The following is a 25,700-nucleotide window of genomic DNA, read 5'->3' as shown; positions in this document are numbered from 1 at the left end:
ATGGGCTGCTCCCAGCCCCGCTGGGCCCTGCTCTGCTCTGCCAGGCCGGAGGTGCCAAGCTCTGAAGGTTCCTGGGGCCAGATGGGCACGGCTGAGCGGGGCCTGCAGCCCTCCTGTCCCCAGGCTGCCGGGGCTCTACAGGGCAAGGGCACGCTCCCAGGCTCCCTGGGATCAGAGTCGAGGTGCGTGGAGGACTGTCACTGCCCTGGGCAGGTTTGCACGTGGGCCACTTACAAACCACGTGGTGATCTCCATTCTCCAGTCCCACCAGCCCCTTCCAAACCAGATGCTGAGCTGGGGAACCGTCTAACTGCGGAGGGTTGAGTCATGGATGCCCTTGGCTCCAAAGGCCAAGACCTGCCCCGCGTAGGTCCATTAGATCCAGGGCCCTGGGCAAGTTCATTTCGTGCCAGCCTGATCCGCACATTTACTGGGCTCCACGAGGACAGGAGATCTTGTAGGCTGTGGGCTGAAGGAAGTCCTTACCACGTCAGCTTAGTGTCTGGTCCCCAGCCCCTGCCTGCAGCCTCCAGGGTGAGAAACCGACTAGTCTAGGCACAGGAACTGGGGTAGGGGAGGCTTTCCAGACCGACAGGGGGATGGCCTGGCTACCACTCCCGCCTCCCTCTGTGTGCCTGGTTCTCATGGCAACCGTGGGGTGGGGGGTGGGCGCTGCTGGCAGCTAGAGGGGCCGGGGTATGCAGGGTATGCAGCAGGGCTAGAGGCAGAACGGTGGCTGGGACAGGACGGTGCCTTCCAGAGGCCGGCAGAGCAGATGCACGCTTGCCCTCGGCAGGCCAGAGGCCCTCGGGTGTTCCTGGGTGCAGCCGCCCAGCCCTGGCCTGGGGGGGCTGGGACCGGCGTGAAGGACAATGGCTGCATTGGCCAGCCTGCACAAGACGGGGCACACGTGGGGCCGGGCCTGCCGGGAAGTCTCCTGCAGGTCAGCTCCCTGGGCCACGTGGTGCCAGAAGGCCTCCGATGGGTTGGGGGCGGGGGGGGGGGGCAGCTGCCTCTCCGGGAGAAGGACAGGGAACACTTAGGACCTGCCCACCAACCCAGGGCCACCCGGGACAGGCGGGGCGGCTCACAGGGAGAAGCACACACAGACGCAGTAAAACAGGAGAGCTTTATGGTCAGAGTGGAGTGGTGGAGGAAAACGAGAGAAACAGTGTCTGACGACCTCCCGGCCTGGCCGGCAGCGAGCCCGAGCGCAGGTGCAAAGCTGGACCCTGGGCCCGGGAAAAGGCGCCAGTGCCGCCTGGCGTCTGCCCCCCATGCCGAAAGGGGCAGGAAGCGGAGCCCGCCCGCGCGTGGGGGGCCCAGGAGAGCGAGCGCGGCGGGCCGGGGGCAAGCAGGAGCCGGCCGGTGACGAGGACGCGCCCCGCCCTGTAAACAGCCTTGCGGCCTCCTCGGCCTCAGTCCCATCCCTGAGAAGCGCTGGGGGCCGGCTCCCCGCACGGCCCAGCCCGCTGCCCGCTGCCCGCTGCCCGCTGGCCGGCTCGGTGCAGGGCGGGCCCAGCCTCCCCAGCGAGTGTGGAGCAGGTCCGCGGCCATCCCCGCGCCGGGCCGCCGTCGGCGGAGCCAGGCCTAGAGCTCCTCGTAGTCCCCGCCCCCGCGGAGGTGGCCGCTCGGCGCCGCACCCCCCAGGAAGGCTTCCAGCTCGTCGGCTGCGGTCCTCTCGGTGGTGCCCCTGGGCCGCCGCCGCCGCTCCGGCCTGCCCTCCTCCTTGTCCCTGCTCTTCTTCTGCTTGCTTTTCTTCCTCGCGGCCTTTTCTTCCTCCTGGGAAGGGGGGTGGCTCAGGCCGTGTGGACGCCGGGACCCCACACTGCCCAGCGGGCGCCCGGAGGTGGGAGGCAGGGCTCCTACCTCTTTGCTTTTCTTCTTTTTCTTCTTCTTCTCCTTCGAGGGAGGCTTGCCCTCCTTCTCTGCACAGAGGAGACACCGCGTGGGCCCCGCAGCCTCCCCAGTGCACCCCTGTCGCCCCGGGCTGGGCCGCACCGGCTGGAGAGCACACAGGGGTACTACCAGGCTACGGGGGCGGCCGGGGCGCTCTCTCGCCGTGGGGCCGACCCACCACAACCCCCACTCCTCCGCTTTGGGGGACAAGGAACTTCTGGGACGTGTCCCAGGTGACACTGCAGATCGGGGCCCAGGGCCACAGGGAGCCATGGGTGCTCCAGGGGTTTACGCAGCAGGCCACCTCTCCCGGCCGCCAGGTACCTCCCGGGCAAGCACTCGGCAGGTGGCGGTGGGACCCCCAGCCCCTCAACTACCTTCGTCACTGATCTCCTTGTGGCCCGTCTCCTCCAGTCCCAGCCCAAAGAGGTCCGAGTCATTCTTCAGTCTGAAGGAGGACACGGGGGGCTTGGGGGGTGGGGGCGGCTGGGCAGGGCGGGCGTCCTCGTCCGTGTCGTCAGAGAGGTCCTCTCGCACCGGGAACTCCTCCTGGAGTGGGGGGCGGGTTGGGTGGCCACCTGTCACGTGACCCTTGCGGGATGGCTCCTGCGCTTCTCGGGCAGGTGACAGCCACCTCGGGGGCCCCCACGCCCAGCCTGGACTTGGGGTGGCCAGCGGGGCCCGGGTGTGGCAGCCGGGACACCGCAGCCTTTCTGTGGTTGCTGTCCTGGGATTGGGCCCCAGCACCCCGCCCTGGGGTCACATGCTGGTCTGGGGCTCTCAACCCAGGATGTCGTCACCTGGCCCTCTCTGCTCCATCCTGCCATTCCCACCGAGACCGTCCCCTCCTCACCGCTTTCCGCTGAGTGTCTGAGTCGCTCTCGAAGTCAGGGTCGTCCATGACGAAGGACAGCATCTGAGCGGCGATGGGCCCCTCGGGGTCACTTGATGACGATGATGACGCCACCTGCTCACCCCTCTTCTCCTCGCGGCCTCCTGAGGGGTCCTGGCGGTGGGACTTGCGGACACCTGGCCGGCGGGACTCCACGGCCCTAGGTGGCCTCGAGGCCTGTGTGGATGGCCTTCGGGACAAGGACGAGGTCAGGGGGCTCTCGGCCGCCCCCACCCCAGGGCGCATCCCCTCCACGTACCGTTTGGTCTCTGGCTCGGCGCACTTTTGGGGGGTCGCGGCAGTGGCCTTGGTGTGCCCCGCCATCCCCGCTGCTTCCTCCTCGCTGGCAGTGGTGTCTCTCCTGGGGACAGGGCCCGCGGGCGGCCTGTCTTCAAGGCCCACGTCATCCTGGAAGCCTGCCACCAGTGGGTTCCCCCCCGGGGCCTCCCCATCGCTGCAAAGGAGGGGCAGGGCGGTCAGACGACACAAGGCGGGTACGGAGAGTCTGACTTCCCACCCTGCGCCCCCCGGACACCTCTGGATGTCCTCTCCGCCGGGTGTGGGCACCGGGCCGGGAGCCACTCTACCGCTGGCGCTCGGCACTTGCGTGAGGACGCGGGCCACGGAGGGGACCCACCGGTGTGGCAGGAAAGTGGCACGAGCTGGCGGAACGGGGGGCGCGAGGTGGGGGCCCGGGGGAGGGGCAGGGATACCGCCACACACCGGGAAGCCGTGGGGGGGGGGGGGGGCTGCTCCGTTTACGTGCAGTGTGAAGGGTGTGGGTGTGGAGGGGCTCGGCTGCCGGCTCCGTTCTGTTACTCTCGCTCCCGGAGGGACCGGCGGGTCTGACCTGGGGTCAGTGTGGCGCGGGGGAGCCCGCGCGGGACAGGCCCGGGACCCGTGACAAGGGTGAGCGGCAGGGGTGGGGCGGCCAGGCCCGAACCGCTCTCTCTCTCTCCCCCCCTGCCGGGCCCAACCTCCCGGGGAGCCCTCACAGGCTGCCCCTCCGCCAGTGCTCTCAAATGGCATCAGCCCAAGAACGTGTGGACAGGCAGGTCACGGGGCACCACAGATATGCCGGCTCGGGCCACCTGCTCCCTCCCTGTGGCAGGGGGACGGGCCCCAGGTCCAGCCCCCAGTCAGCAGCCCGATGGCTGGTCTGAGCGGGCTTCCTCCTGGAGCGTGGAAGCTTCCCTGAGCCCTTCCCTCGAGGTCCTGCCGGACCGGTGAGGCCTGTCCTCTTTGCTCACCCAGGGATGTGGAAGGCAGAGGGGAGGCTGAGGGCCCCGACCCGCCCGGCCCCTGCTCTCACCTGTCACTGTCCTGTGAGACCTTGGCTTCGACTTTCTTCTCCTCCTTCCGGGGGGCCGTGTCATCCAGGAAGCTGCGGTCAAGGCCATCTTCGGGAACAAAATCCTCCACGTTCTGGACTTTTGCCGGGGCCTCTGAGGCCGGGGCTGGCTCTGTGGACAGCACAGGCCGGTTCCCGCTTGTCCAACGCCTGCCCCCGCCGGGCCTGTCCCAGGCTGTACGTAGGTGACCGGCCGTGGGGCTGCCTGGCCGGGAGGAAGGACGGGGACCCCCTCCCGGTCTCCAAGCTCACGGGGCCAGGGAGGCCGGGCGCCCCGCCGCATCGCCCGTCACGCCCACCCCGAAGAGCTGCTCCCGGGGCTCACCTGGGGATGAAGGGGCCGCCTCGGCAGCTGGCGACGTCCCGAACAGCCTCGAGATGATGCTGCGCCGCGGGGCGGGGGCTGCGGGAGGCGGTGGGGCCTCTGCAGGGGCTGGGGGGCAGGGGCAGGCCGAGGGGGGTTGGAGGGGCAGCTGTGGGGCCGGCTGGGGCGTGCTGGGGCTGGAGCTGCCCGTGGACACGGTGCTCGGGGGCACCACCGGAGACTGGGAGCCTGAGGACGGGCTCTGCCCGTTGGCGGCCAGTGGGGACGCGTGGCCACGGCTGCGTGCCTCCATCATCTCGAGGAAGCTGGGGGGACACAGGGCAGGCAGTGAGCAACCCGCCTTCCCCTGGGGCTCTTCCTCTGAGCTGCGGGTGACAGCAGAGTCCTCACCCTCGGGCTTACCAGCCCTCCTGCCCCCCAGGCCTCAAGCAGAGCACCACAGGGGAGGTGCCGGCGGGCGCTGATAGGCAGGTGTGGCAGCCCCCTGGCTCACGCCCTGAGCTCTCCACCCGCGACACAGGACCTGCGGTGGGGAGGCCCCCGACCCCCGACACAGGGAGCAGCCAAGACCAGGGGCTCCAAGTCCCATTGGGGCCAGTGACGAGCCCTGCCGCTCGTGGGCCGCCGTGGGGAGTGCCACCAGCCCGTGGCAACGCCTTCCCCGTGGCGGCTTCCCCACAGGAGGTCTGCAGTGAAGAGCTGGCCCGTTTGCTGGCTGAGCTCCCTGGGCACCGGCACCTCCGACTTAGGATTTCCGGGGCAGGTGAGAAAGAAGGGCAGGGCGAGGGCGGAACCCGACTGCCCGCCCACGTCTGCGGCGGCCTATCCCCCATGTTCCAGGAAGCGTGGCGGAGACGTCTCCGCCAGGCCCCTGGCAGTGCTGCCTGATGCCGGGGCTGGCTGTGGGGTGAGCGCAGGGGACTCTCCGGCTGCCATCACCCCAGGGGGCAGGGGGCAGGGGGCAGGGGGCAGGGGGCAGGGGGCAGGGGGCAGGGGGCCGGGTGGTGCCGGGTGCCCGCGCTCTCGGCCAGAGGAGCTGACGGAAGCGGGTCAACCCCGGGACGGGCTCCACGGCGAGGGCAGTTGCTCGCCGGGGTGGGGCTCCCACCCGGACCGGCCAAGCAGCCCAAGTGTGTGAAAACTCACTCCCCCAGAACCGCTGGAGCCGGTTCCAGAACCAGCGAACGGATCTGGCTCCAGGGAGACCCTAAGGCCCTTCGGAGTTCCCGGGGGGGGGGGGGGGGGGGGACAGACACCCACTGGGGTGCCGGCACTCCCAGGACAGGAGCCCAGGCCGGGAAGCAGCGTGCCCCGCCTCAGCTCCGACGTTTACGTGCCATCTCTGCGCACCAAACAAAACGCGAGCATCTGTTCGTTCGGGGGCAGCTCAGGTCACACCTGCCCCAGAGCGCGTGCCTCCCCGGGGAACTGTGGAGGGCGGACGGGACCCGGAGCACGTAGCGGACAGGGGCGCTCAGCACCACTCAGCCACGCTGCCGGCAGGGCACACGCTCTGCCCTGGACCGCTCTCCCTCCACTGCCGAGGACCGAGCTCCCACTCCTGCCCCACAAGCCTCCCCAGTCAGGCCTCCGAGAGCCCGACCCTACATCGCCATCGATCTGGGAAACCGAACTCAAACCCACGGCAGCCCCAGCGGAAGACATCGGGGACGGCCAGTCTCGCCAGGGGCTCGGGTGGACACTCGGCCCGGGGTGGCGGGAACCGTGGCCCAGAACGGCAACCGTGTCTGGCAAACGGACGGTCAGCTGTACCCCGGTTACCCCTGTCAGCTTGGGGCCCCCCGGGGGCCCGTCAGGTCAATTAAGGCCTGACCCCGATCTGCCGGGTGGGCATGGGGAGGGGGCAGGGCCTCAGGGTGTCCGTCCCCAGGGAGCCTCTGCTTCCGAGGTGAGGTGGGCTCCACCTGACACGTAAGCTGCCTGTTCTAGAAAGCAAGGCTGCTGCTGTGCGTCAAATGATGAAGAACCCCGATACAGGGAACGGGGAGGGCCGCGGGGCTGATCTCACCGCGAGGCCACCCTCCTCTCCCTCCCCTCGGGGGCCTGGACTCCCCCTGCCCGCGCTCCAGTCCGTGCACGGCCACACCCGAGGAGGAAGCGACTCGGGTTTTTTGAGCAACACGACCGGCCCAAGCTGCCGGGTCTACCGGGTGGGGGCTCTCCTCGCTGCCGTCTCCTAGGCACGCCCCCGCTCAGAGGCGTGCGTGGCGAGCCCGCCCTCGGTGCTCCCGCAGAGCCTGCCTGCAGGTCTGACCCGAGGCGGCCCCCGGGCCGACGTACATGTCGTAGTTCTGGTCCTCTGTCTCCTGCTGCACCGACAGCTCCTCCAGCGTGGCGTCCACGTCCAGCTGGTTCGTCTCCAGCTGCCGGAGCAGCGTCTCTCTCTGCGGGGGAAGCAGACCCCTTCAGCCTCGTGTCCCTGCTCGGCCAGCCCTCGAGGGATTAAGCAGCAGCTGAGCACGGGGCATGGCGCCCGAGGCCTCGTCCGACACCCAGGCGGTTCGCCGTGGCTCCGAGGACGAGGTCGTTGATGTTAGCACCGCCCCCCCCCCCCCCCCCGGGCCCCGTTGATGTTAGCACCCCCCACCCCCCGGCCCCGTTGATGTTAGCACCCCCGCCCACACGCGGCCCCAGAGGTCCAGGCGGCTCCGACGAGTGAATGCGGCTGTGGGGCCGGAGCTCAGCGCCTCCGCCGCACAACCTTCTGCCGCTTGCTCCAGCGACACGACACGCGGTGTGGCCCGCCAGGTACAGGAGACCCCTCCGCATCGGTGTGCGGGTCGTAGCTACAGGGATCTATGACAACGACGCGGGTTCCCCGGAGGAAGAGCAGGGTGCAGTGACCGCGGCCACTGCCTTGAAATGGGCCCACGCCAGCCTTCCCTCAGCCGCAAATGGCAACCACCCTGTCTGCAGGGCCCTGGTTTCCTTCCAAAGACAGAAGGACAGGAGAGGAAAGACCACCACCTCCCCGGGCAGGCCCACGCCTTTCTGGACGAAGAATGGAAACCACTGTGGCTGCAGAGGGGCCGCGGGCCAGCATCCCAGGGACAAGATGTCACGAGTCCTGCCGCGACGTGCCCGGAAGGGCAGTCGCCTCTGCGGGCTTCTCCCTGAAAGCCCAGAGCCTCGACCCTGAACGGGGCTCATGGCGATCGCACAGCCCAGAGCAGGCTCAGGACTACGTGGGAGGTGGGGCCGGGCCTGAGCGGGACACCCCGGGGGGCAGCGTGTGGCAGTCGGCGGACCCTCGCTGCTTGTGGTTTGGAGGGAGGTACCGAAGAAGCTGAGCGGGCGGTGTGAGAGCCCTCTGCACCGTCCCTGTCCCTTCTGTGTAAACCTAACATTGCTCCGGAGTAAAACGTTTATTAAGAAAACAGAGGGACACCTGGGTGCCTCAGTTGGTTGAGTGTCCCTCTCTTTTATTTACTTATTTTTAATTTTTAAAAAATGTTGTTTTACTTTTGAAAGAGAGACAGACAGATAACCAGAAGCAGGCCCCAGGCTCTGAACTGTCCACACAGAGTCCGACGCGGGGCTTGAACTCACGAACCGCGAGATCATGACCTGAGCTGAAGTTGGACACCTAACTGAGCCCCCCCAGGGGCCCCAAGGGTCTGACTCTTGATTTCAGCTCAGGTAATGATCCCAGGGTCGTAGATCAAGCTCCATGTCAGGCTCTGTGCTCAGTGTGGAGCCTGCTTGGGATTCTCTCTCCCTCTCCCCCACTCGCTCTCAGTCTGGGAAGGAAGGAAGAAAGGAAGGGAGGGAGGGAGGGAGGAGAGGAAGGGAGGGAGGAGAGGAAGGGAGGGAGGGAGGAGAGGAAGGGAGAGAGGGGGGAAGGAAAGGAAGGAGGAAGGAAGAAGGAAGGAAGGGAGGGAGGAAAGGAAGGGAGGGAGGAGAGGAAGGAAGGAAGGAAGGAAGGAGGAAGGGAGGAAGGAAGGAAGGAAGGAAAGAAAGGAAGGAGGAAGGAAGGAGGAAGGGAGGAAGGAAGGAAGGAGGAAGGAAGGGAGAAAGGGAGAGAAAGGAAGGGAGGGGGGAGAGGAAGGAAGGAAGGAAGGAGGGAGGGAGGGAGGAAGGAAGGAAGGAAAGGAAGGAGGAAGGGAGGGAGGAAGGAAGGAAAGGAAGGAGGAAGGAAGGAAGGAGGAAGGAAGGGAGAAAGGGAGAGAAAGGAAGGGAGGGGGAGAGGAAGGAAGGAAGGAAGGAAGGAAGGAAGGAAGGAGGAAGGGAGGGAGGAAGGAAGGAAAGGAAGGAGGAAGGGAGGGAGGAAGGAAGGGAGGAAGGAAGGGAGGGAGGAGAGGAAGGAAGGGAGGGAGGAGAGGAAGGAAGGGAGGGAGGAAACGAGACAGGGCAGGCGTGCTTCCTGGACTCAGCAGGCTGCATACCAGGCACTGTGCTCGCGGTGTGTGTGGGGGTGAGACGTGGCGGGGCTCTCCCCGCAGCTACGCACCAGCGGGGGGCCACCCCTGCCACGCGGCGGGGTCAGAGGAGCCGGGGAGCAGAGCCCTCCTGTGGGCCTTCGGGGGCAGGCCGTGCCCACACGGGGCAGAGGGACCCGAGCAGGCCTGGTGAAAGCCCATGGCAGGGGTCAGGGTGGGTCTAGGGGGAGAGGGGCTGGGGCACCCGCCGGCCCGCACGTCTAGTTCCTGGCTTGTTGGTCAGAGACGGCCTGACACATCTTAAGGAACCCTGCATCCTCCTGCAGCCGCATCTGTGAAAATTCTAGAAAGGCCTGGGTCTCAGGCTAGCAGCAGAGCAGAGGAAGGGGACGGAGGGGGAGGGAGGGGGACGGAGGGGGACAGAGGGGGAGGGAGCGGGCGCCACGGGGCCGCCGGCACCGGCACGGCGAGCCCTCACGGCGGCGGCATTCCAGGCAGACGGCTGTGGCTCTGCTGGGAGGGCGGCCCTGCCCCTGCGCTGGGACGGCACCTGCGGGCGGAGCGCTGCCGCTCGACCCCCGGGGGATGGACTCACCTGGAGCTGCAGGAACGGGATGTTGAAGAATTTGTGAAGGTATTTCAGGCCAAAGCTGTTTTTCATGGAGGACTCGGCGTAGCGGAAGTAGGAGGAGCCCGGGGGCCTGTGTGCAGGGGGAACAGAAGGTTCTAGAGGCTTGGGGGGGGGGGGGGGGGGGGGAGTGGTTCAGCCCCTCCGGAACGCGGACCACACCCGGGCCGGCCAGCCCTCCACGCCCCCGAGGGGGGCCTCACCGCATCACCCCGACACCCAGCCCCGACCCGGCCTGCCTGGTGCCAGGAAGCCACTCTGCCCTCGGCAGACCCCCTGCCAGTCGCTCTCTGACCCTCGCTGCCCGCAGCAGGGCCCCTGCTGGAGCAGGGGGGAGGAGTCTGAGCCCCTTGGGACGCGGCTGGGCCTCGAGTCCGAGGAGCAGGAGGGAGGGCAGGAGGGCGTCCCAGGTGCCAGGTCTCCCGGCCACCCACCCACCTGTCCAGGTTGTCGATGAAGTCACGCACGTCGTCGGGCAGGACGACTCGGTGCTCGCCCATGTCGCGGTAGTTCCCCAGCACGCACACCGGCACGTGGGCCGGCACCTTGGGAAGCTCCCGGAGAATGTAGTTGAAGGTCCTGAGGGGGTACAGGTGAGGAGAGACGTCCTCGGGGTCAGCTGTGACACGACTACCCGCCACTTCGCCCGGAGCGCACGGAGCCGGGAGGGCCGAGCCCTCGGTTCCCCTGGTTCCCGCCTCTCTCGACCTCCTTTCCTGGGAGTCCCTCTGGTGAGGTGTCTCTGCACCCCCTGTGGGGCACGGCTGCCCCGTGGGGCCAACACGTGGTGCGAAGCACGTCCCGACCCAGAGACCGCCACCGGGCACGATGCGGACACGCACGCCCGTGCTGACAGACTGGACTTCATTTTCCCGGGAGGCGCAGTAACTGAAACCGTCATCAAAGGACCAAGGGCATCCGCCTCCCGCCCTGGGGCCCGTCTCCGGCATTCTGTCCGAGGCCACGGGGCCCAGCGACGCGGGCCTGGCTCCGGCCCACGCGGTCCACCGAAAACGCCGCCGCCCCACGAGGGCTCAGAGGAGCCATTCTCATTGGCCGTGGGAAGGCTCCGGACAGAGCGGCACCACCAGCAGGGCGCCGCGGCTGCTCCCGTCCGGGCTGACCTGCCCCTGCCGTCCCTGCCCCAGGCCCGCGGGCGGGCTCCTGCTGCCCCTCACACACGGCAACCCCACCCCCCCCCCCCACTCCCGCCCCCGCCAGTGGTCCTTCCTGGCCTTGGGCAAAGGCCGCGGGGAGCTTCGGGGATGCCGAGGGCCTACCCAGAGCTGCGCCCTGGCAGATTCTAGGCGGGGAAACCACCTCTAGGTGCCTTGGCGGCAGGGACCACTGCGGCTCATTCGGGAGACACGCCGGCCTTCCCTGGCGCCGACCCCGGGAGAGCAGGGTGGCCGCCTCTCGCACAGGCACGTCTGTCCGTGGGGGCCACCGCCCTGCTCTGCACGCTTCCGAGGTGCGCCCGCTGCCACCCAGGGGCCTCCCATGCACGTGCTAGTGATCGGTCCCCGGCGGGAGGGACCGCATCCCCGCAGGCCGCAGGGCTGACGGGAGGCCCCATCAGATCCCTTGGGCCTGAACCCTCCGGGTTCCCGAGAGTGAAAGCTTGACCCGCGCAAGGCCGGCGCCTCCGACCGTGCGCGAACGTGCCCTCAGATAAACGCAGCGTCTGCGGATGCGTGTATAAGAGCCTGTGTCCCGAAGACGGAATCTGCGTGTGCAGCGCCCTGAGGAAAACCCGGCCGGCACCAAGTGACGCCCGTGCCAGCCTCTCGTGGCGGGATTACGTATGCGGTGACGAGAATCTCAAGGCGGAGCTAGACCCCACAGGCCATTTTCGCCAGCCCCCACCTTGGGCTGATGCAGAGGCGGGACCGGGGAGTCCGCTCGTGTCGCCCGTGTGGCCCGCTCCCACGCTCCTCCCCGCAGCCTGCTCTGTAGCGTTTCGCTGGGATTCTAGCTACGCGCCCCCTCGTGATCAAAGGATGTGGGGCGTGTCCTCGGGGAGCCCCAAACAAGCGGTCGCTCGATCCCGCCAGACGTCGCGTGGTACTTTCAGGGAAGGCCGTGGGCTGTGGGAGGGGCGCCTCCCCCGGGGCCGTGACCCCCACCCGGCCCGCCCGCCCGTCACACAGAGACGTCCAGAGACGGCTGGGCCTCCGCTTCCCGGCGGCTGAACTGCTGGAGCCCACGACGACCACGGACAGGGTCCCGTGGTCTGGCACCAGCCGCGATGCCGGCGTAACCACCGCCCGCTGGGCTGCAGGGGGAGCCCTCCGGGTGGCGAGGCCCTAGGAGCCTCGACGGCCGCTGCCGGCCAGTGCCCCCTTACCACTGCTTGGTGATGTCGAACATCATGACCACCCCGTTACAGTTCTTGTACACGTCCAGGAACTCGGCGTCCAGGGCCATCTCGGACTCCGCCTAGGGACAGGAGAGAACTGGGCGTAAGAGAGGGTGCTCCGGGCAGAGTCCCAGGGGCGAGAACCCGGTCTCCTCCTGGAAATGGCTGAACAGGACTTTCACAATCTGAAAAGACAACAGCTATTTTCGTTTTGGGAAAAAAAAAAAACCACGTAGATGAGATTATCCAGGGTGGGGGTCCGAAAACTTTGCGTCAAAAGGTCTAGTAGTGAACAGTTCAGGCTCCGGGGCCACATCAGCTCTGTCTCTGATCGGGGCCTTCTCCACCGGCCAACAGCATCCCACCCGCAGGCCTCACAGACTTCACGCCACACAGAGGGACGAGCGGGCTGGAGCAGCCGGCGCCCCGTTGCAAGGTGTACATTCCAGAACTGAGGAAGACACTTGCAAAGAACCTTCCAGAGCACACAGACAGGGCCGCGGGCTGCACGCACACAGGCTGCGGTGCTGGGGCCAGGGGCAAAGTGTCACACAAAGGGCCAGACGGGCCTGGACCAGGTGGTCACTTAACCCTCCTGCCCTAGAGGGGATCAAGGAGGCTGCCTGCCAATCGTGAGACCATCTACGGGCAGGAGGACACAGAGAGCAGGGCCCTTGGGAACAACGTGAAGGCCTCCCTCGAAGGGAAGGGGTGCCGGTTTGCCCGACTTCTTTGTGTCAAGAGTGGTGGCCACAGCGAGAGCCCATTCAGAGCCACACTCGTGCCCACGTGCGCGTGGGGCCACACGGTTTGACCAGTGCACCTCGACAGCCCGCAGCTCAAACTCCCTGCAGGCCAGCAGCTTAGGCAGGCCCAGCCATCCCCAAATACAGCCGTGGGCGGCGCAGGCTCGCACGAGGAGTGGGGCCGACTGGTGCCACTGGAGTCCCGGGGAGGGTCCCAACCCCCATCTGAGCGGTGGGCCCCGTGGCCGGACGCGGCCTACCCACCTCCTGGGGGTCGTTCTCCACCTTCAGGCCGTCACCTCGCCGCCTGCACTTCCCTGGTCAGAAGACAGACAAGTCACAGAGGGAACTGTGGCTCCAGGGAGGCACGCGGCTCCCCACATCCCACCCTGTGCCCGGCCCCCACCTCCAGCAGGCGCCGTACTCTACTGAGGAGGAGGCCCGGGGAGCCACGCCCCCACAGCGGGCACGGGAGCAAACCCACCAGCGCCAGGAAGCGGCCGCCACCCTACCGAGACCTTCCTGGCAGCTGTAGCCGCCGACCCCACCAGGAGAGGCCCTGAGGGGCTCCAAGAACTTGGCCTAGACTGGAGGGACATCCGGCAGGGCTCGGGGCCGCTCAGCAAGGTCGCCCTAAAGCCCCCACCCGGGCTCTGGTTCGAACTCGGGCACTTCCTTCCCGGATCGACAGAGGTCCCAGCCCTGAAAGGGCGCTGCCGGCTGGCGCAGGCTGGCACGGCCCAGCCTGTGAGGTGCTGCACTGGAGGCCAGAGAGGCTCCCTGAGCTGGTGCTGGTGCCGGCCGAGCTGGGCCCGGCCCTGAGCGGCCCCAAGGAGCTAAAGCCAACTCCAGCGGGTCCTGAGGAATAGAGTTCCACACCATCACCGTTATAGACTGGGCGCGTTCACACCAGCTGCTCCCTGTCCCCACAGCTTCTTTTTGACCCTCTGACCGCCTTTGGGGCCCATGGGGCGCAGCGGGCGGTCCCTGTCTGACGGCAGCTGGCCACAGTGCGCCCTCCTGGTGGCCGCTTCCAGGCCACAGGGCGGCATCCCAGCACCACCGACACTCTCGGTGAGCTTCCGCTGCCCTGGGGTACGAGGCTGCTCCCAGGTGCCCTCCCTTCTCGGGGCGCTCCAAGACTCGCCGGGCCTCGCCTCCTTGCCACTCTGCACTTCCCACCAGGCTCTCAAACCCGATGTCCTCTGCTGCTGTGCATGCTCACACCCTGTCCCACAAGCAACGGGCTGGGGTGGTGGAGGGGACCAGGCGACACGGAGCTTCAGGGATGCTGAGCACTCACCAGGGGCCCCGCGGCTTAAGCCTCCTGGCCTGCCTGGAGCTCCCGCTCACCCTCAGGCTGTCCTACAGCAGCGGGTCGGGCCTGGGAACCTACACCCACCTAAACCCGAAGACGATGGTGAGGGGACAGGGGTGTGCACTTTCGGCACCAGAACCCAGAGCTCACAGAAGACAGACTGTCCTTTCTCGCTGAGGACACCTGTGGCTACGGCAAGCCTCCCAGGCCAGGGGTGACACCGTGCTCGGGAGCACAGGGCACACACGGGGCACCGGCACCAGGGAGGAATAGGGGCTCTTGCCCAGAAACACAGAGGAGGGAAGGAGAGGGCTCCGAAGGGGGAGCATGCCCGCCCCCCTCACCAGGCGCACTGGGGTGTGGTCCTGACAGCTGGAGCACTTCCCTGTGAGAGCACAGAGACACCACCGCCGTCAGCGACCATGGGGCAGCAGTCACGTGGGCGCATGCCCCTAGAGGGTGGCAGCTTCAGAAGCCCAGGAGCTGGTCCTCAGCTCCGGGCCCAGGGCACTACATGAGGGGCACCGCAGGAAGGGCTTCTGGAACAGCCTCGTGCAGGCATCTGGCTTTGGGGCCCACCCGCTGCCGGTCCGTGTCTGCCCCACGGCCACGTGCTCTGTCCCAGTGCGTGAAATGCACATTTAAGCAGCAGAGGCCGAGGTCCCTACAGGTCACTGCTGTGCGTCCGCCCCACCACCCTGGATGCAGGAGGGAGCGGCCTCAGATGCAGAAACTCAGGGGAGCAGCACGAGCCCAGACCTCCTACAGCCCCTGGCTGTTCCTGGGGGCAGACCTTCTGGTCACACACTCCTGTGTCCGCCCTGCGGCTGCGGAGAACCCAGAGGTTCCGTGACTCACACAAGGACACGCCCAAAGCGTGAGCGTGGGGGAGGGGGGACATCTGCTCCACAGAACGGACGAAGCATCAGGAAAATGTACTCGTAATAAAGAGACAGGACTTACCTTTGTCAACTACGTCCCAGACCTCAACTTTCACGATGTCGTCAGTGGCTACGACGGGGGGATACAAAGATTAGTGCCCGACATGACCGTCGACCTTCTGGGCAGAGGGGCTTTTAGGGGCTGCCCAGGTGTCCGGGTTTGTTCCCACTCTTCAAGGGTGGGTCCCCCGCCAGGAGACACTGCGCTCCTCCCTCAGCACCTTCTCCAAGGACAGCCTCCCCGCCCCACCCCCCACGGCCCCTCCCCGGACGGCAGGGAGACTCATCGCTCCTTCAGGCTCCTGCTCAAGGCGCAGTGAGCAATCCTGGCCTGTCTTCAGCTGTCATGCCAGCCATTTCCGGCGGGTGTCCCTGGGGCGGGCTTGTCCCTGGCCCGGGTCCACATGGCCAGGTGCTCTTTGCAGGTGCACCTGGGGAGCAGGCTCTGGGTGCTGGGTCAGGCCTCGGTGGGCCTGATGGTGCTCAGGCCCGACTCTCACCCAGCAACCGGCCTCAACTTCACTCCCCGGGACGTGGGCCCACTCTAGCTGGCCCCCCGGCATCAAGTTTCCACCCAACCCGTGGTCCAGGACAGGCCCCTGAGGGGAGAGGGGCCCTCGTGCAGGTCGTCGGGACACCTCTGCCAGGCTTGCTCAGAACTACTGGCCTTTCTGTGCTCTGCCTTTTCCTCACAGGGAAGAGACCCTCAGACCCTCCTTGGCGGTGCTCGACCTGGGAGGGGTGCGGGGGACCCAGGGGGCCGACCCCGCGAACGGCCAGTCCGGGCCCAGGGCCCAAGCGCAGGACGGTGGCTCGCCGCTCCACCCCGGGTTCCGAGGGGAAAGGGGGAGGTGGGGAATTGCCACACACCTGCCCCAGGCTGAGGGGCACGGCCAGCTTCACCCCTGCTGGGAAGGGGTGCCGTGGGTGGCTGCCCTCAGGCCCCGCCAGCCCCAGCTGATGACTGGGGTGGCGCCGATCCACGCAGCCGTCCTGGGACGTGGCGGGAAGCGGGAACTTCCACAAAGACCCCGTGTGTTGACAACTACATTTTTTTTTCCAACAAAAACGGATGTTTAAAATGGTTCAAAGGACTCTGGTTTCATGATTTCTGAACCCGCAAAGCCACTGCCCTGCCGCCCACAGGGCCGCCGTACTGTCCCGGGGGCAACAGCGCCTGCAGCTCAGCTGCGACCAGGGGCCTCGAGGTGCCCCGTGCTCTATCTGTCGCGTGACCTTGACCTTGCAAAGGTGAAGGGGCGGGGCTCAAAGGGACAGAGGGGTCCTTCCTGCTGGTGGAGCGTATGTGGGCGCAGTGCCGGCTGTAACGGGAGCAGCCCCCCCGCCCCCCGGCACTCCCTGATGCGTCACATGTGTTAAACCCGGAACTGGAGCCCTCTGGTGGCCTCTAGGGTCTCAGAACCGAGTGGGTCTTGGCACAGTCCCCCACGAGGCGCCCCCACCACTGCCTCGTCTGTGTCTCTGGAGCAGCTTCCCGCGGGAGGGGATTTCGGGACAACCCAAGCACGGCTTTAACGGGCGCCCCCACTGCGGCCCTCTGTGTTCAAGGTCTCCGGGGTTTCTGTGAGGACACCACAGCCGGGGAGGCGTCTCCGAGGGACCGAGGCCTAGGGAGCCTCAACAGAAGCCCCGACCGCACAAAGGATGCGGTACCTGGCCCCCAACTCGGGAGGGCGGACCCTCGACCCGCCCCCCTGCCCCCAGCCTGCCCTCACTTTTGTAGTTCCAGTGGATGCTGGTGACCCGGATCTCCTGCGTGGGGATGTACTCCTCCACGAACTGCTTGCCCTGCAGCCGGTGCCACAGCGCGGTCTTGCCCGTGTTCCTGTCTCCTCGGATCACAATCTTCACTGGGGGGGGGGGGGGGGGGGGAGGACAGATCGGGTAAACAAATCAAACCAACGGCAGACTTTAACTTCACCGACAGGAGCCCACGTGCCACCCATGTTCCTTCCACACAGAGCGTGGCCCGCGTGGCTGGCGAGCAGGGAGGAGCCCAGCGCCGGGGAGCGGCCTGGCTGGGAGACCACCCGCAAGGGGTCGGGCCCCTGCTCGGCCCGTGGACGAGACCACACCGTCCGTGTCCCGGCAGCCCGGCCCCTCTGCTCTCCCTCCCTGTCCACGACCCCGAAACATTCCCCCCCCGCCGTGCTGATGGAGTCAAACCGGGCTCGGACTTCACACCTGCCGGAGAGCGGTCTCGCCTAGAGCCAGATGTCCTGGGGACCCCTGACTCACAGGGTCAGGGTCAGGGTCAGGCTGCCGGAGGGGTCGGGCGGCAGCTGATGTTCTCAGGAGGCTCCCTAGATTTTGGTAGTTTGCTCTTAACCCACTTTCTCACAGCCCTGGTATTTTTAGCACACAATTTTGTAGAGCGCCAGCACTTTCCAGGCCACACACGTGGGGTTACGGCAGCAAGCCCGTGTTCCGTGCCGTACCGGTCCAACACGGATTTACGTGGCGGCCGTGTGCCAGGTGTGCGCACGCGGCAGTGAGCGAGCCCACAGGCAGCGAGTGCGGGGACACGAGGGGCAGGCGGGGCAGCCGTGGATGAGATGGGCAGCCCGCGCCGGGACCCCGCGATGCTCCTGGGCCCCGCGCAGGTGCCCGGCGCAGCAGTGTGGACGGCGGATGGTGCTTCATAGCCTGGGGCTGGGTGAGGCCAGCAGGGGCTTGTCCAGAGCCCTGGCCTGGCCCCACAGCCGCCTGGCTTTTTTCTCCTGCAACCCGTCCTGCTCCAAGGCCCCCTGTTCTCGGACACTCGTTACTCATCCCGCGAAGCGTGGTCACCACGTCAGCTCCCCCCCACCCCCCCTCCACCCTCCCCAGCTTCCGCCATCAGGACATCAACTCCCCCCCCACCCCCCCCCCCCGCCACCCTCCCCAGCTTCCGCCATCAGGACATCAACCCCCCCAACCCCCCCCCACCACCTTCCCCAGCTTCCGCCATCAGGACATCAACTCCCCCCCCCACCCCACCCCCCCGCCACCCTCCCCAGCTTCTGCCATCAGGACATCAACTCCCCCCCACCCTCCCCAGCTTCCGCCATCAGGACATCAACTCCCCCCCCACCCCACCCCCAGCTTCTGCCATCAGGACGTGGTAGTTGTTTTCAACTTGAAGCACCTCCAGTCAGACCAGGGGCGTTCCTCTTGCTCCCACTTTATCCCATCACCAGATGGGACACAACAAGCCACTGCCCTCAAGGCCGCGGGCAGTCTAGACGCGATTCCAGCCAGAAGCCAAACACCCGGCAGAACCGGGGAGAGCCACCAGGACGTGTCTGTGCTGTCAGCGCAGCCCTGGGGATGCCCTGGGTCCCTGTCACGAGCCTGAACACCCTGCAGGAAGCGTGTCGCTTTAGGAGAGCACCCCCCACGTTAAGGACCCACACGAGACACGCGTTCGGTGAGGGTGGGTGGACAGAGACCATGCGCAGCTCACCCCGAGGGCGGGAGCACGGATGCGGAGCCCCCAGCGCGTCCCGGCGGCGGGCCAGGAGCTGGCTGTCCTTCCCTCTCCGGATGTTGCTTTTGATGGCGTCAGACTCTCACTTCGTGGTGGCGCTTTCCCTGGTCTCAGCTTCCCGGGCAGGCTCCTTTCCAAACCTACTTGGCCTTTTTCTATGCTCTTCGGATTCCCGCTTACTTCCCGAAACCTCTTCCACTTCTTCAAACACTCTCTACGTACTGACTTTGTCACTGAGGGGCAGCCGGCACACCACACGTCGTTAGTTTCAGGCGCGCAGGGGACCCGACGCTGTATGCACCACAGAACGCTCCCGCGCTCCGCGTCGCGACCTCGCCGCTCAGAGCTGTTACGGTGCTGCTGACGTGCACGACCGGATCCCCTGAGGCCGCCAGGGCCTGCCGTCAGCCTGCCCTGCTCCCGCTGCTGTGTCTGCCGGCTTCCTGATCTCCCACCAGCAGCTCCGGTTTCTTGGAACTTTATCCCCGGAGCCTCTCCCGGGTCTGGGCTGGAGCCGCCGTCGGAAGGCACCTGTGGTATTTCTGCCCGTCGTTCGGAACGCTAACAACCTGGGAGGGCCTTAAGTAAATCCTCCATTTCAGACTTTGGGACCACACGGATGATTCAGACGCAAACCCTCCTGGAGGTCACCCCCTGGGCTTGCACAGACCCGGCTTTGGGCGGGGCTCTCCTGGGAGAGGCCCCTTCTAGAATGGGTTCGGGGTTTTCCCTCCTGCCCCACGGGGACCAGCACCCAGCCAGGGTCAGGCAGGTGCCTCAGGGAGAAGGCAGCTTCAGAGCTGGCCTCCCTCCCAACATCACCCCCTTTGCTTTTCAGAAACGTGCACTAGACAGCTGCACAACCTTTATCCGAGTTCAGAACTGAGTGACGCGTCGACGTTTCCCTAAATGTTTTATTCAAACTTTTAAAATGCTTTTTGGGGAGCCTGGGTGGCTCAGTCGGTTGAGGGTCCGATTTCAGCTCAGGTCATGATCTCGCATTCGTGGGTTCGAGCCCCACATCGGGCTCGGTGCTGACGGCTCAGAGCCTGGGGCCTGCTTCGGATTCTGTGTCTCCCTGTCTCTCTGCCCCTCCCCCACTCACACTCTGTCTCTCTCCTTCAAAAATAAACATTAAAAAAAAATTTTTTTTTTAAAGTTTTTTAAGGGAAGGGCTGTTCAGCTTACTAACTTTATCACGCTGCCAGAAACAGAGGTTGGGCGCTGTGGTAAAGAAGGCATGAGAAGTCCATTTCCTACACATAACAGTGTCCCAACAAAGGGAGACTTCACACACACACACACACACACCTTTTTAAAGTAGGCTCCATGCCCAGCGCAGAGCCGAATGTGGGGCTTGAACTCATGACCCCGAGATCAAGACCCGAGCTGAGATCAAGAGTCAACGCTTAATTGACTGAGCCATTCAGGCACCCTGGGAAAATTCATTATTTTTATGTTAATTTTTTCCCTTTAGAAGGGCACGTATCTGCCCCTGCTCCACACTTGTATTTTTTCTTGTGCTGGGTGGAATTCTATATCCTAGTGGAAAGCTCAGTGAAAGAGGGGAGTCCTTGCCTTGGTCCTGATTTGAAAAGAAACGCTTCCTATGTCTCATTAGTACATACGGACGCAGGTTTTGGTAAATACTCTTGAACAGGTAAAAGAAGCTCCTTCTGTTCCTAGTTTGCTTCTTAGCAAGTGGGTTTTCTCAGGGGACCCAGCTGGCTCAGATGGTGGAGCATGTGACTCTCGATCTTGGGGTTGTGGGGTCGAGTCCTATGTTGGTGTAGAGATTACTAAAAAATAAAAATCTTTAAAAAAAGTGGGTTTTCTCTTTTTATTTTCTGTAAATCACGAATGAGCGTTGAATTTTATCAGATCTTCTTGCACCTACTGAGATTATGATGCTTTTTCTCCTTTAACCCGCTGGTAAAGCGTGGAATGTATCTTTTCTATTAATCTGTGCACTCCTGGGCAGTCCTACTTGGTCTCGATACAATGGTTTGTTATGAATATTTTGATGACTTTCTAGATCCGATTTCCTGGCTTCTCACTGGGTTATTCCCTCTGTGCTCATGGACAGGACTGGACGGTTGCCCTTTTGGTACTGTCCTCCTCTGTCTTGGCAGCAGGATTTACCAAGTGCAGGAAGCAGGCCGAGTGCCCCTGCCCTCTGTGTCCTCTCCATCAGTGTGATGCTCGGCTCTCTGATGTCAGATTTTGTATTTCTCAGGGTCGGCTTTAGGGGCCATTCTCTAGGACACTGCCCACTCTAAGTTTTTCGTTCTACTGGCGCAAAATTATTCAGAACGTTTTGTATTTTAAAACCTTGCAGTTATAGTTGCGTACTCTTGATCACTCGTGACATTTGTCTTTTTTCTTTATCAATCTCTCCAGAATCTGCTTTACCAGACACACACCATGTTACATTCTGGTGAACATTTCAATTGATTCTTTTAAAAAAGAGTCACTGGTTTTTGCTTTTTTCTTGGTCATTTCCTTCCTTCTCCTTTCTTGGGGCTTATTCTTTGTTCTTTTCCTAAATTTTCAAACTGTATTCCTAAGTCAGTGACCACAAGTACGTGGGGTGTTCATGATCACTGAATTGTATTGTTTTAAATTTATTTTGGGGCGCCTGGGTGGCGCAGTCGGTTAAGCGTCCGACTTCAGCCAGGTCACGATCTCGCGGTCTGTGAGTTCGAGCCCCGCGTTAGGCTCTGGGCTGATGGCTCGGAGCCTGGAGCCTGTTTCAGATTCTGTGTCTCCCTCTCTCTCTGCCCCTCCCCCGTTCATGCTCTGTCTTTCTCTGTCCCCAAAATAAATAAAAAACGTTGAAAAAAAATTAAAAAAATAAATAAATAAATTTATTTTTATTCACTCATTCATTCATCGAGAGACAGGGAGAGCGAGCGAGCAAGCACCGGGGAGAGGGGCAGAGGGAGAGAGAATCTTCAGCAGGCCCCATGCCCAGTGCGGAGCCTGACACGGAGCTTGATCCCACAACCCTGGGATCCTGATCTGAGCCGAAATCAAGAGTGGAATGCTCAACGGACTGAGCCATCCAGGCGCTCCCGCCCAGTAACTTAAATTTTTAACATTCATTCACATTTGCTGTGATACATCTCAAGTTAATTAATCTCTTTATCTTCCTTGTAAACAGCGCAAGGCCTTTCCAATGCCTTAACTCGGATCGGCTCGGTCCGGGGCTCCATGAGGCTTTCCAGGGGTTCAGTCCCTCCTTCCACCTGGACCATGTTAGTCACCATCGCGGTGATGGCCACGACCAGCACTTGCTTGGATCTCGCCCCACATATTCACCGGTCTCGGCGCTCACCTTAGCCTTCTGAACCCCACCCCTGTGTCCCGAGCGCCGTTTCCATCGGCCCGGCGCACACCCTTGGTATTATTTCAGCGGGCGTCTGTGTACAGCAAACGGTCCAGCTCAGACTGCAAACGAGCTGAAGCACACACACTCGCGAGTAACTGCTTCCTCGGGTGAGGACCTCCCTCAGGCCGCAAACGGGACTGCTGCCTCGGTGGCGTGTGGGCTGCTCCTCTGAAGGCGGGCTGGGCTCTGGCTGCTTCCTGGACTTCGATGTTGAAACGCTCGCAGGATGTTTTTAAAACCCTGGACGGGGACTTCTTGGGAGTTTCACGTACTTCATGGATTCTGGAAAACCCTGTCTTCGTTCCCTCAAATATTGCTTCTTCCCCGTTCTTGCTAATCTTGTGTGAAACTCGTACCCCATGTGTGCTCCATTCCTGGGCCACACAACTCTCTTCCAGGTGTGAATTCTCTCCTTAGTGTGGTTATTACGCTGATTCACCTGACTGCTGGCTTCTCGCTTTTAACGGCCGTGTTTCTCATTCCTAGCTGTTCTTTTTGGTTCTTTTTCTTTTTTTTTTTTTTTTTCAACGTTTTTTATTTATTTTTGGGACAGAGAGAGACAGAGCATGAACGGGGGAGGGGCAGAGAGAGAGGGAGACACAGAATCGGAAACAGGCTCCAGGCTCCGAGCCATCAGCCCAGAGCCTGACGCGGGGCTCGAACTCACGGACCGCGAGATCGTGACCTGGCTGAAGTCGGACGCTTAACCGACTGCGCCACCCAGGCGCCCCTTTGGTTCTTTTTCAAGCATGACTTGTCTGTTCATACAGTCTTGATATGATTTTAAAGCCGTTTCCTTCTTACCCTGGAAAAGCTCTCACCCTGAAATCAGCCTTTCAGAAGGTTTTTCAGTGAGAAAGTGTTTAAGTCCATTTCTAAATTCTAGCACTGAGATCCAACTGGCCAGGACTCTGGCTGTCCCAGTGTCTGGACGCTGTCTTTGTGAGGAGTGCAGTCCTGACAAGTTCCATTACGACTGGCGTTTCCTGACCTGGGAAGGTGCCCCAGTTCAAGCTTCTTCACTAAACGCGGCCAGTAAATCGTGTCCAGAGTAGAAAGGATAGACCAAGTCAGGTAACATCCTTTCTTCCACTTTGAACGCAATTAACTTTCAAACTATAATTATGGTTCAACGTCTCATTCAGGTTTGATTCTAAGTTTGATGTGTGTGCTGGGGCTCTTGCATATATGACATGAATCACTTCTATTATCACAGCAATTTAAAAGAAAACTTTGCCCTAGGAGACAAGGTTCTGTAAGAGGCAACAGATACACTTGGAAACCATCAGCCCTTGCGTGTAAATATCTTGAACCTATAGTCATCAGATTGCTGGCTGGTTTCCCCTAAATAAGGTATTTTGGAAAATAAATGAAGGAAATCAAAGTTTCCACGTTGCACACTGTTCACCTACTGGGCCAATCTCCCTCTAAATGAGATTTCTCTCCATCTCTCCACCTTTGCTGCAGTTGTAGGGAGTCACAGCCTGTCCCCCAACCACCCGAGGCTGGGTTCACCTCTCTGGAACAACTCTATGGCACCTCCCCCTTTTTCCTAACCACCCTCGCCAGGGGATGTGCCCGTCAGGGAGTGCTTCTCAGAAGGTGAAAAGTTTACAGTTTCCAGCTCTGATTTCCACACAACTAGAATTAAGCTTAAAATAATACTCTAAGTGATAAAAGTAAATAAGGGAGCCAAATGGAAATTCTAAAGCTTTGCACAAATGAGTAACTCGACTTACCATTCTCTTCTCTGAATGTGACAAACACATACAAAATTGAGAGTTGAATACACCTACATCTAAAATACCTCTCTTTAAAACCTGCACAGAGGTCTTTAGGGGCCCTGGTTGGCTCAGTTGGTGAAGCATCCTACTTTGGCTCAGGTCATGATCTCGTGGTTCACAGGTTCGAGCCCCGCGTCGGGCTCTGTGCTGACAGCTCGGAGCCTGGAGCCTGTTTCAGATTCTGGGTCTCCCTCGCTCTCTCTGCCCCTCCCCCACTCATGCACCGTCTCTCAAAAATAAATAAATGTAAAGAAATTAAACCTGCACAAAGGTCTTTCTAATTAGTTTAATATTGCACGTTACCACCTCAATATGTCATCATAGGGACCAGAAAGTTCCCCTTAAAGTGGCAAAGGGGGCGGGGGTAGGGAGGAACCCAAAATCTTGTAGCAATATATGCAAATACTTGAAAGGAAAACAATTTAAAACCAGAGAACATAAAAGTCCTTTAAGTAATGCTAGAAAAAGGCCAGCCAGATGGAAAACCTTAAAAGAGGCCAAGAGGACCATCAGCCTCAGGAGCTATACATTTTACATAATTTATGACAGGACTGGAAACGTCCTGGGCTCTGAGGGCGTCTGAAAATAACTCCTCCTTCCCTCGGGGGAAGAGAAGTCTCCTACAATAAGAGTCTCTGTGCCTTCTGGAGCTTTTTCCAAATATATCCCTTACAAATGCTTCTTAAAAAAAAAAAGAAGAGGGGGGCAGGAACGCGTGGCGTAGATGATATTCTCTTCAAACTGAATGCGAAGTCTACAAAGAAAAATCCCAAAGCTCAAACCACCACATCCAGCTGGATCTCACCGCCCCTGGGCAGGTTGTCACGTGGTTCATTGACGGGGAGCCCATCACCCCTTCAAGCGTCACAGACCACAGAGCTCTCCCCACGTTATATAAGAATCACTCTTGGACGAGGTTATCCGGGCCAATCAGGGCACCGCAGAACGCACCGGGAACCGCCTGGATGAATTTTACCGTGCAAACGAAACGCACAGATTTCTTAACGTGCCCGTATTCCTCGGGAATGACCCACCGGTCAGAGGGGAACGCCACGGGCCCAGGCGCCCCCACTCCGGCCCCTTGGGTCCTCCAGGACCTCGTCTCCAGCCTGGCATCACCTCCCGACATCACCTCCCGAGCCCAAGTGAACACCCCTAGGGTACCTGCCACAGGTAAGGGCTCAGCACATCTCACACGGAGCAACAGGATTTGCCACATCTCCCCGCAGACCGCCAGGCCCTGGGGGCGCGACAGGGCCCTGGTCTCTGCCAAGTCCCAGCCGCCAAAGCCCGGGCCTGCGGACCCTGCGGGACAGCGCCCTCCTCCACCCGTGCCCTCGGACCCCCCTTTCCACGTCCCCTGGCAGGAACCCAGCGCGCCCGGCCTGCACTCACTGTTGTACTGCACCCCTTTGGCGAAGCGCCTCTGCAGCGCCTGGTTCATGGATTGCAGCCCGGCGGGGATATTCTTGTCGCGGCCGGGAGCCTGCTCCGACCCCACCAGCTTCTTGAGCGCGGAAAACATCTTCCCGCTCCCACGTCCGAGCCTGGCGCGGCCCGCGAGCTCAGCGGCGGCGGCGACGACGGCGACCCGGCGCGGATCGCACCATGTCCCGGGTCCCGGCGGCCGGGCGCCTGCTTCGAGGGCAGCTCGGGGGCTCAGCCGCGGCGGTTCCGCTCCAGCCCCGGGGACCCCCGGCGCGGCCGCCCTCCGTCTGTCAGAACCGCCATCTTGGCGTCGGCTCGGCTGGGCGCGCGGCTACGGGGCGCCGCGAGGGCCAAGAGGGTGCGCGCATGCGCGGCGGAACGCGAGCGGAAGCGGACTTGGCCGGGCGCGCCTCTGAGGGGCGCCGCCAGTGCCCCGGTTGTGCGGCGGCCTGGGGGTGTGCGCATGCGCGGGGCAGTGGGCCGGAGGTGCGCGCGGAGCCACGTCAGCCAGCCAGCCGGCCGGCCGGCCTTCGGGGCGGTCCCCGGGCTCGCACAAGGCGCTTGACACCTGTCCGCTTCCTCGCCGGACCCCTCCCCCCCACCGCCGTTCACCCCCTAACCCTGGCCCCTCACCCAGCACCACACGTTTCCGCAGACTTCCCAACGTGATCCCCCCACGTCTGCGTCCCCGCAGGGTTCATTTCCGCGACTCCGCTCCCGCGGTCCCCCCTGGCAGTCCTGGAAAAAT

At 63.0% G+C, this 25,700-nt stretch overlaps 1 protein-coding gene across 2 annotated transcripts; it reads right to left on the bottom strand.

Moving 5' to 3' along the window:
* Nucleotides 1-1,110: 1,110 nt before the first annotated feature.
* On the bottom strand, nt 1,111-25,291 carry RABL6 (RAB, member RAS oncogene family like 6). Of its 2 annotated transcripts, XM_042912067.1 has the most exons (15): nt 24,920-25,289; nt 16,596-16,730; nt 14,882-14,929; nt 12,865-12,917; nt 11,843-11,934; nt 9,934-10,074; nt 9,463-9,568; nt 6,769-6,872; nt 4,468-4,772; nt 4,104-4,254; nt 3,051-3,245; nt 2,753-2,981; nt 2,277-2,448; nt 1,870-1,928; nt 1,111-1,782 (listed from the first exon to the last, which is right to left on the bottom strand). In XM_042912067.1, exons 1-15 carry the CDS (start codon nt 25,047-25,049, stop codon nt 1,591-1,593), a joined length of 2,112 nt encoding a protein of 703 aa, XP_042768001.1. In that variant the 5' UTR covers nt 25,050-25,289; the 3' UTR covers nt 1,111-1,590. The 2 variants fall into 2 exon arrangements, with proteins under 2 accessions (XP_042768001.1, XP_042768000.1); XM_042912066.1 differs by having other exon boundaries at nt 2,753-3,245; nt 24,920-25,291.
* Nucleotides 25,292-25,700: the final 409 nt, after the last annotated feature.

This window comes from Panthera leo, chromosome D4 (genome assembly GCF_018350215.1).
Source record: "Panthera leo isolate Ple1 chromosome D4, P.leo_Ple1_pat1.1, whole genome shotgun sequence".
In the NCBI taxonomy this organism is placed as follows: Eukaryota; Metazoa; Chordata; class Mammalia; order Carnivora; family Felidae; genus Panthera; species Panthera leo.
Note: the sequence above shows the minus strand (reverse complement) of the source record. Positions and strands in the feature narration are given on the sequence as shown.

Coding starts and splice junctions, on each gene's coding strand:
- RABL6 (XM_042912066.1), bottom strand. CDS start 25,049: ATGTTTTCCGCGCTCAAGAAGCTGGTGGGGTCGGAGCAGGCTCCCGGC. Junction 1,929..2,276: donor CAAGGAGATCAGTGACGAAG/GTAGTTGAGGGG, acceptor TCCTCTGTGCAG/AGAAGGAGGGCAAGCCTCCC. Junction 1,783..1,869: donor AAAAGAAGAAAAGCAAAGAG/GTAGGAGCCCTG, acceptor CCCCCTTCCCAG/GAGGAAGAAAAGGCCGCGAG.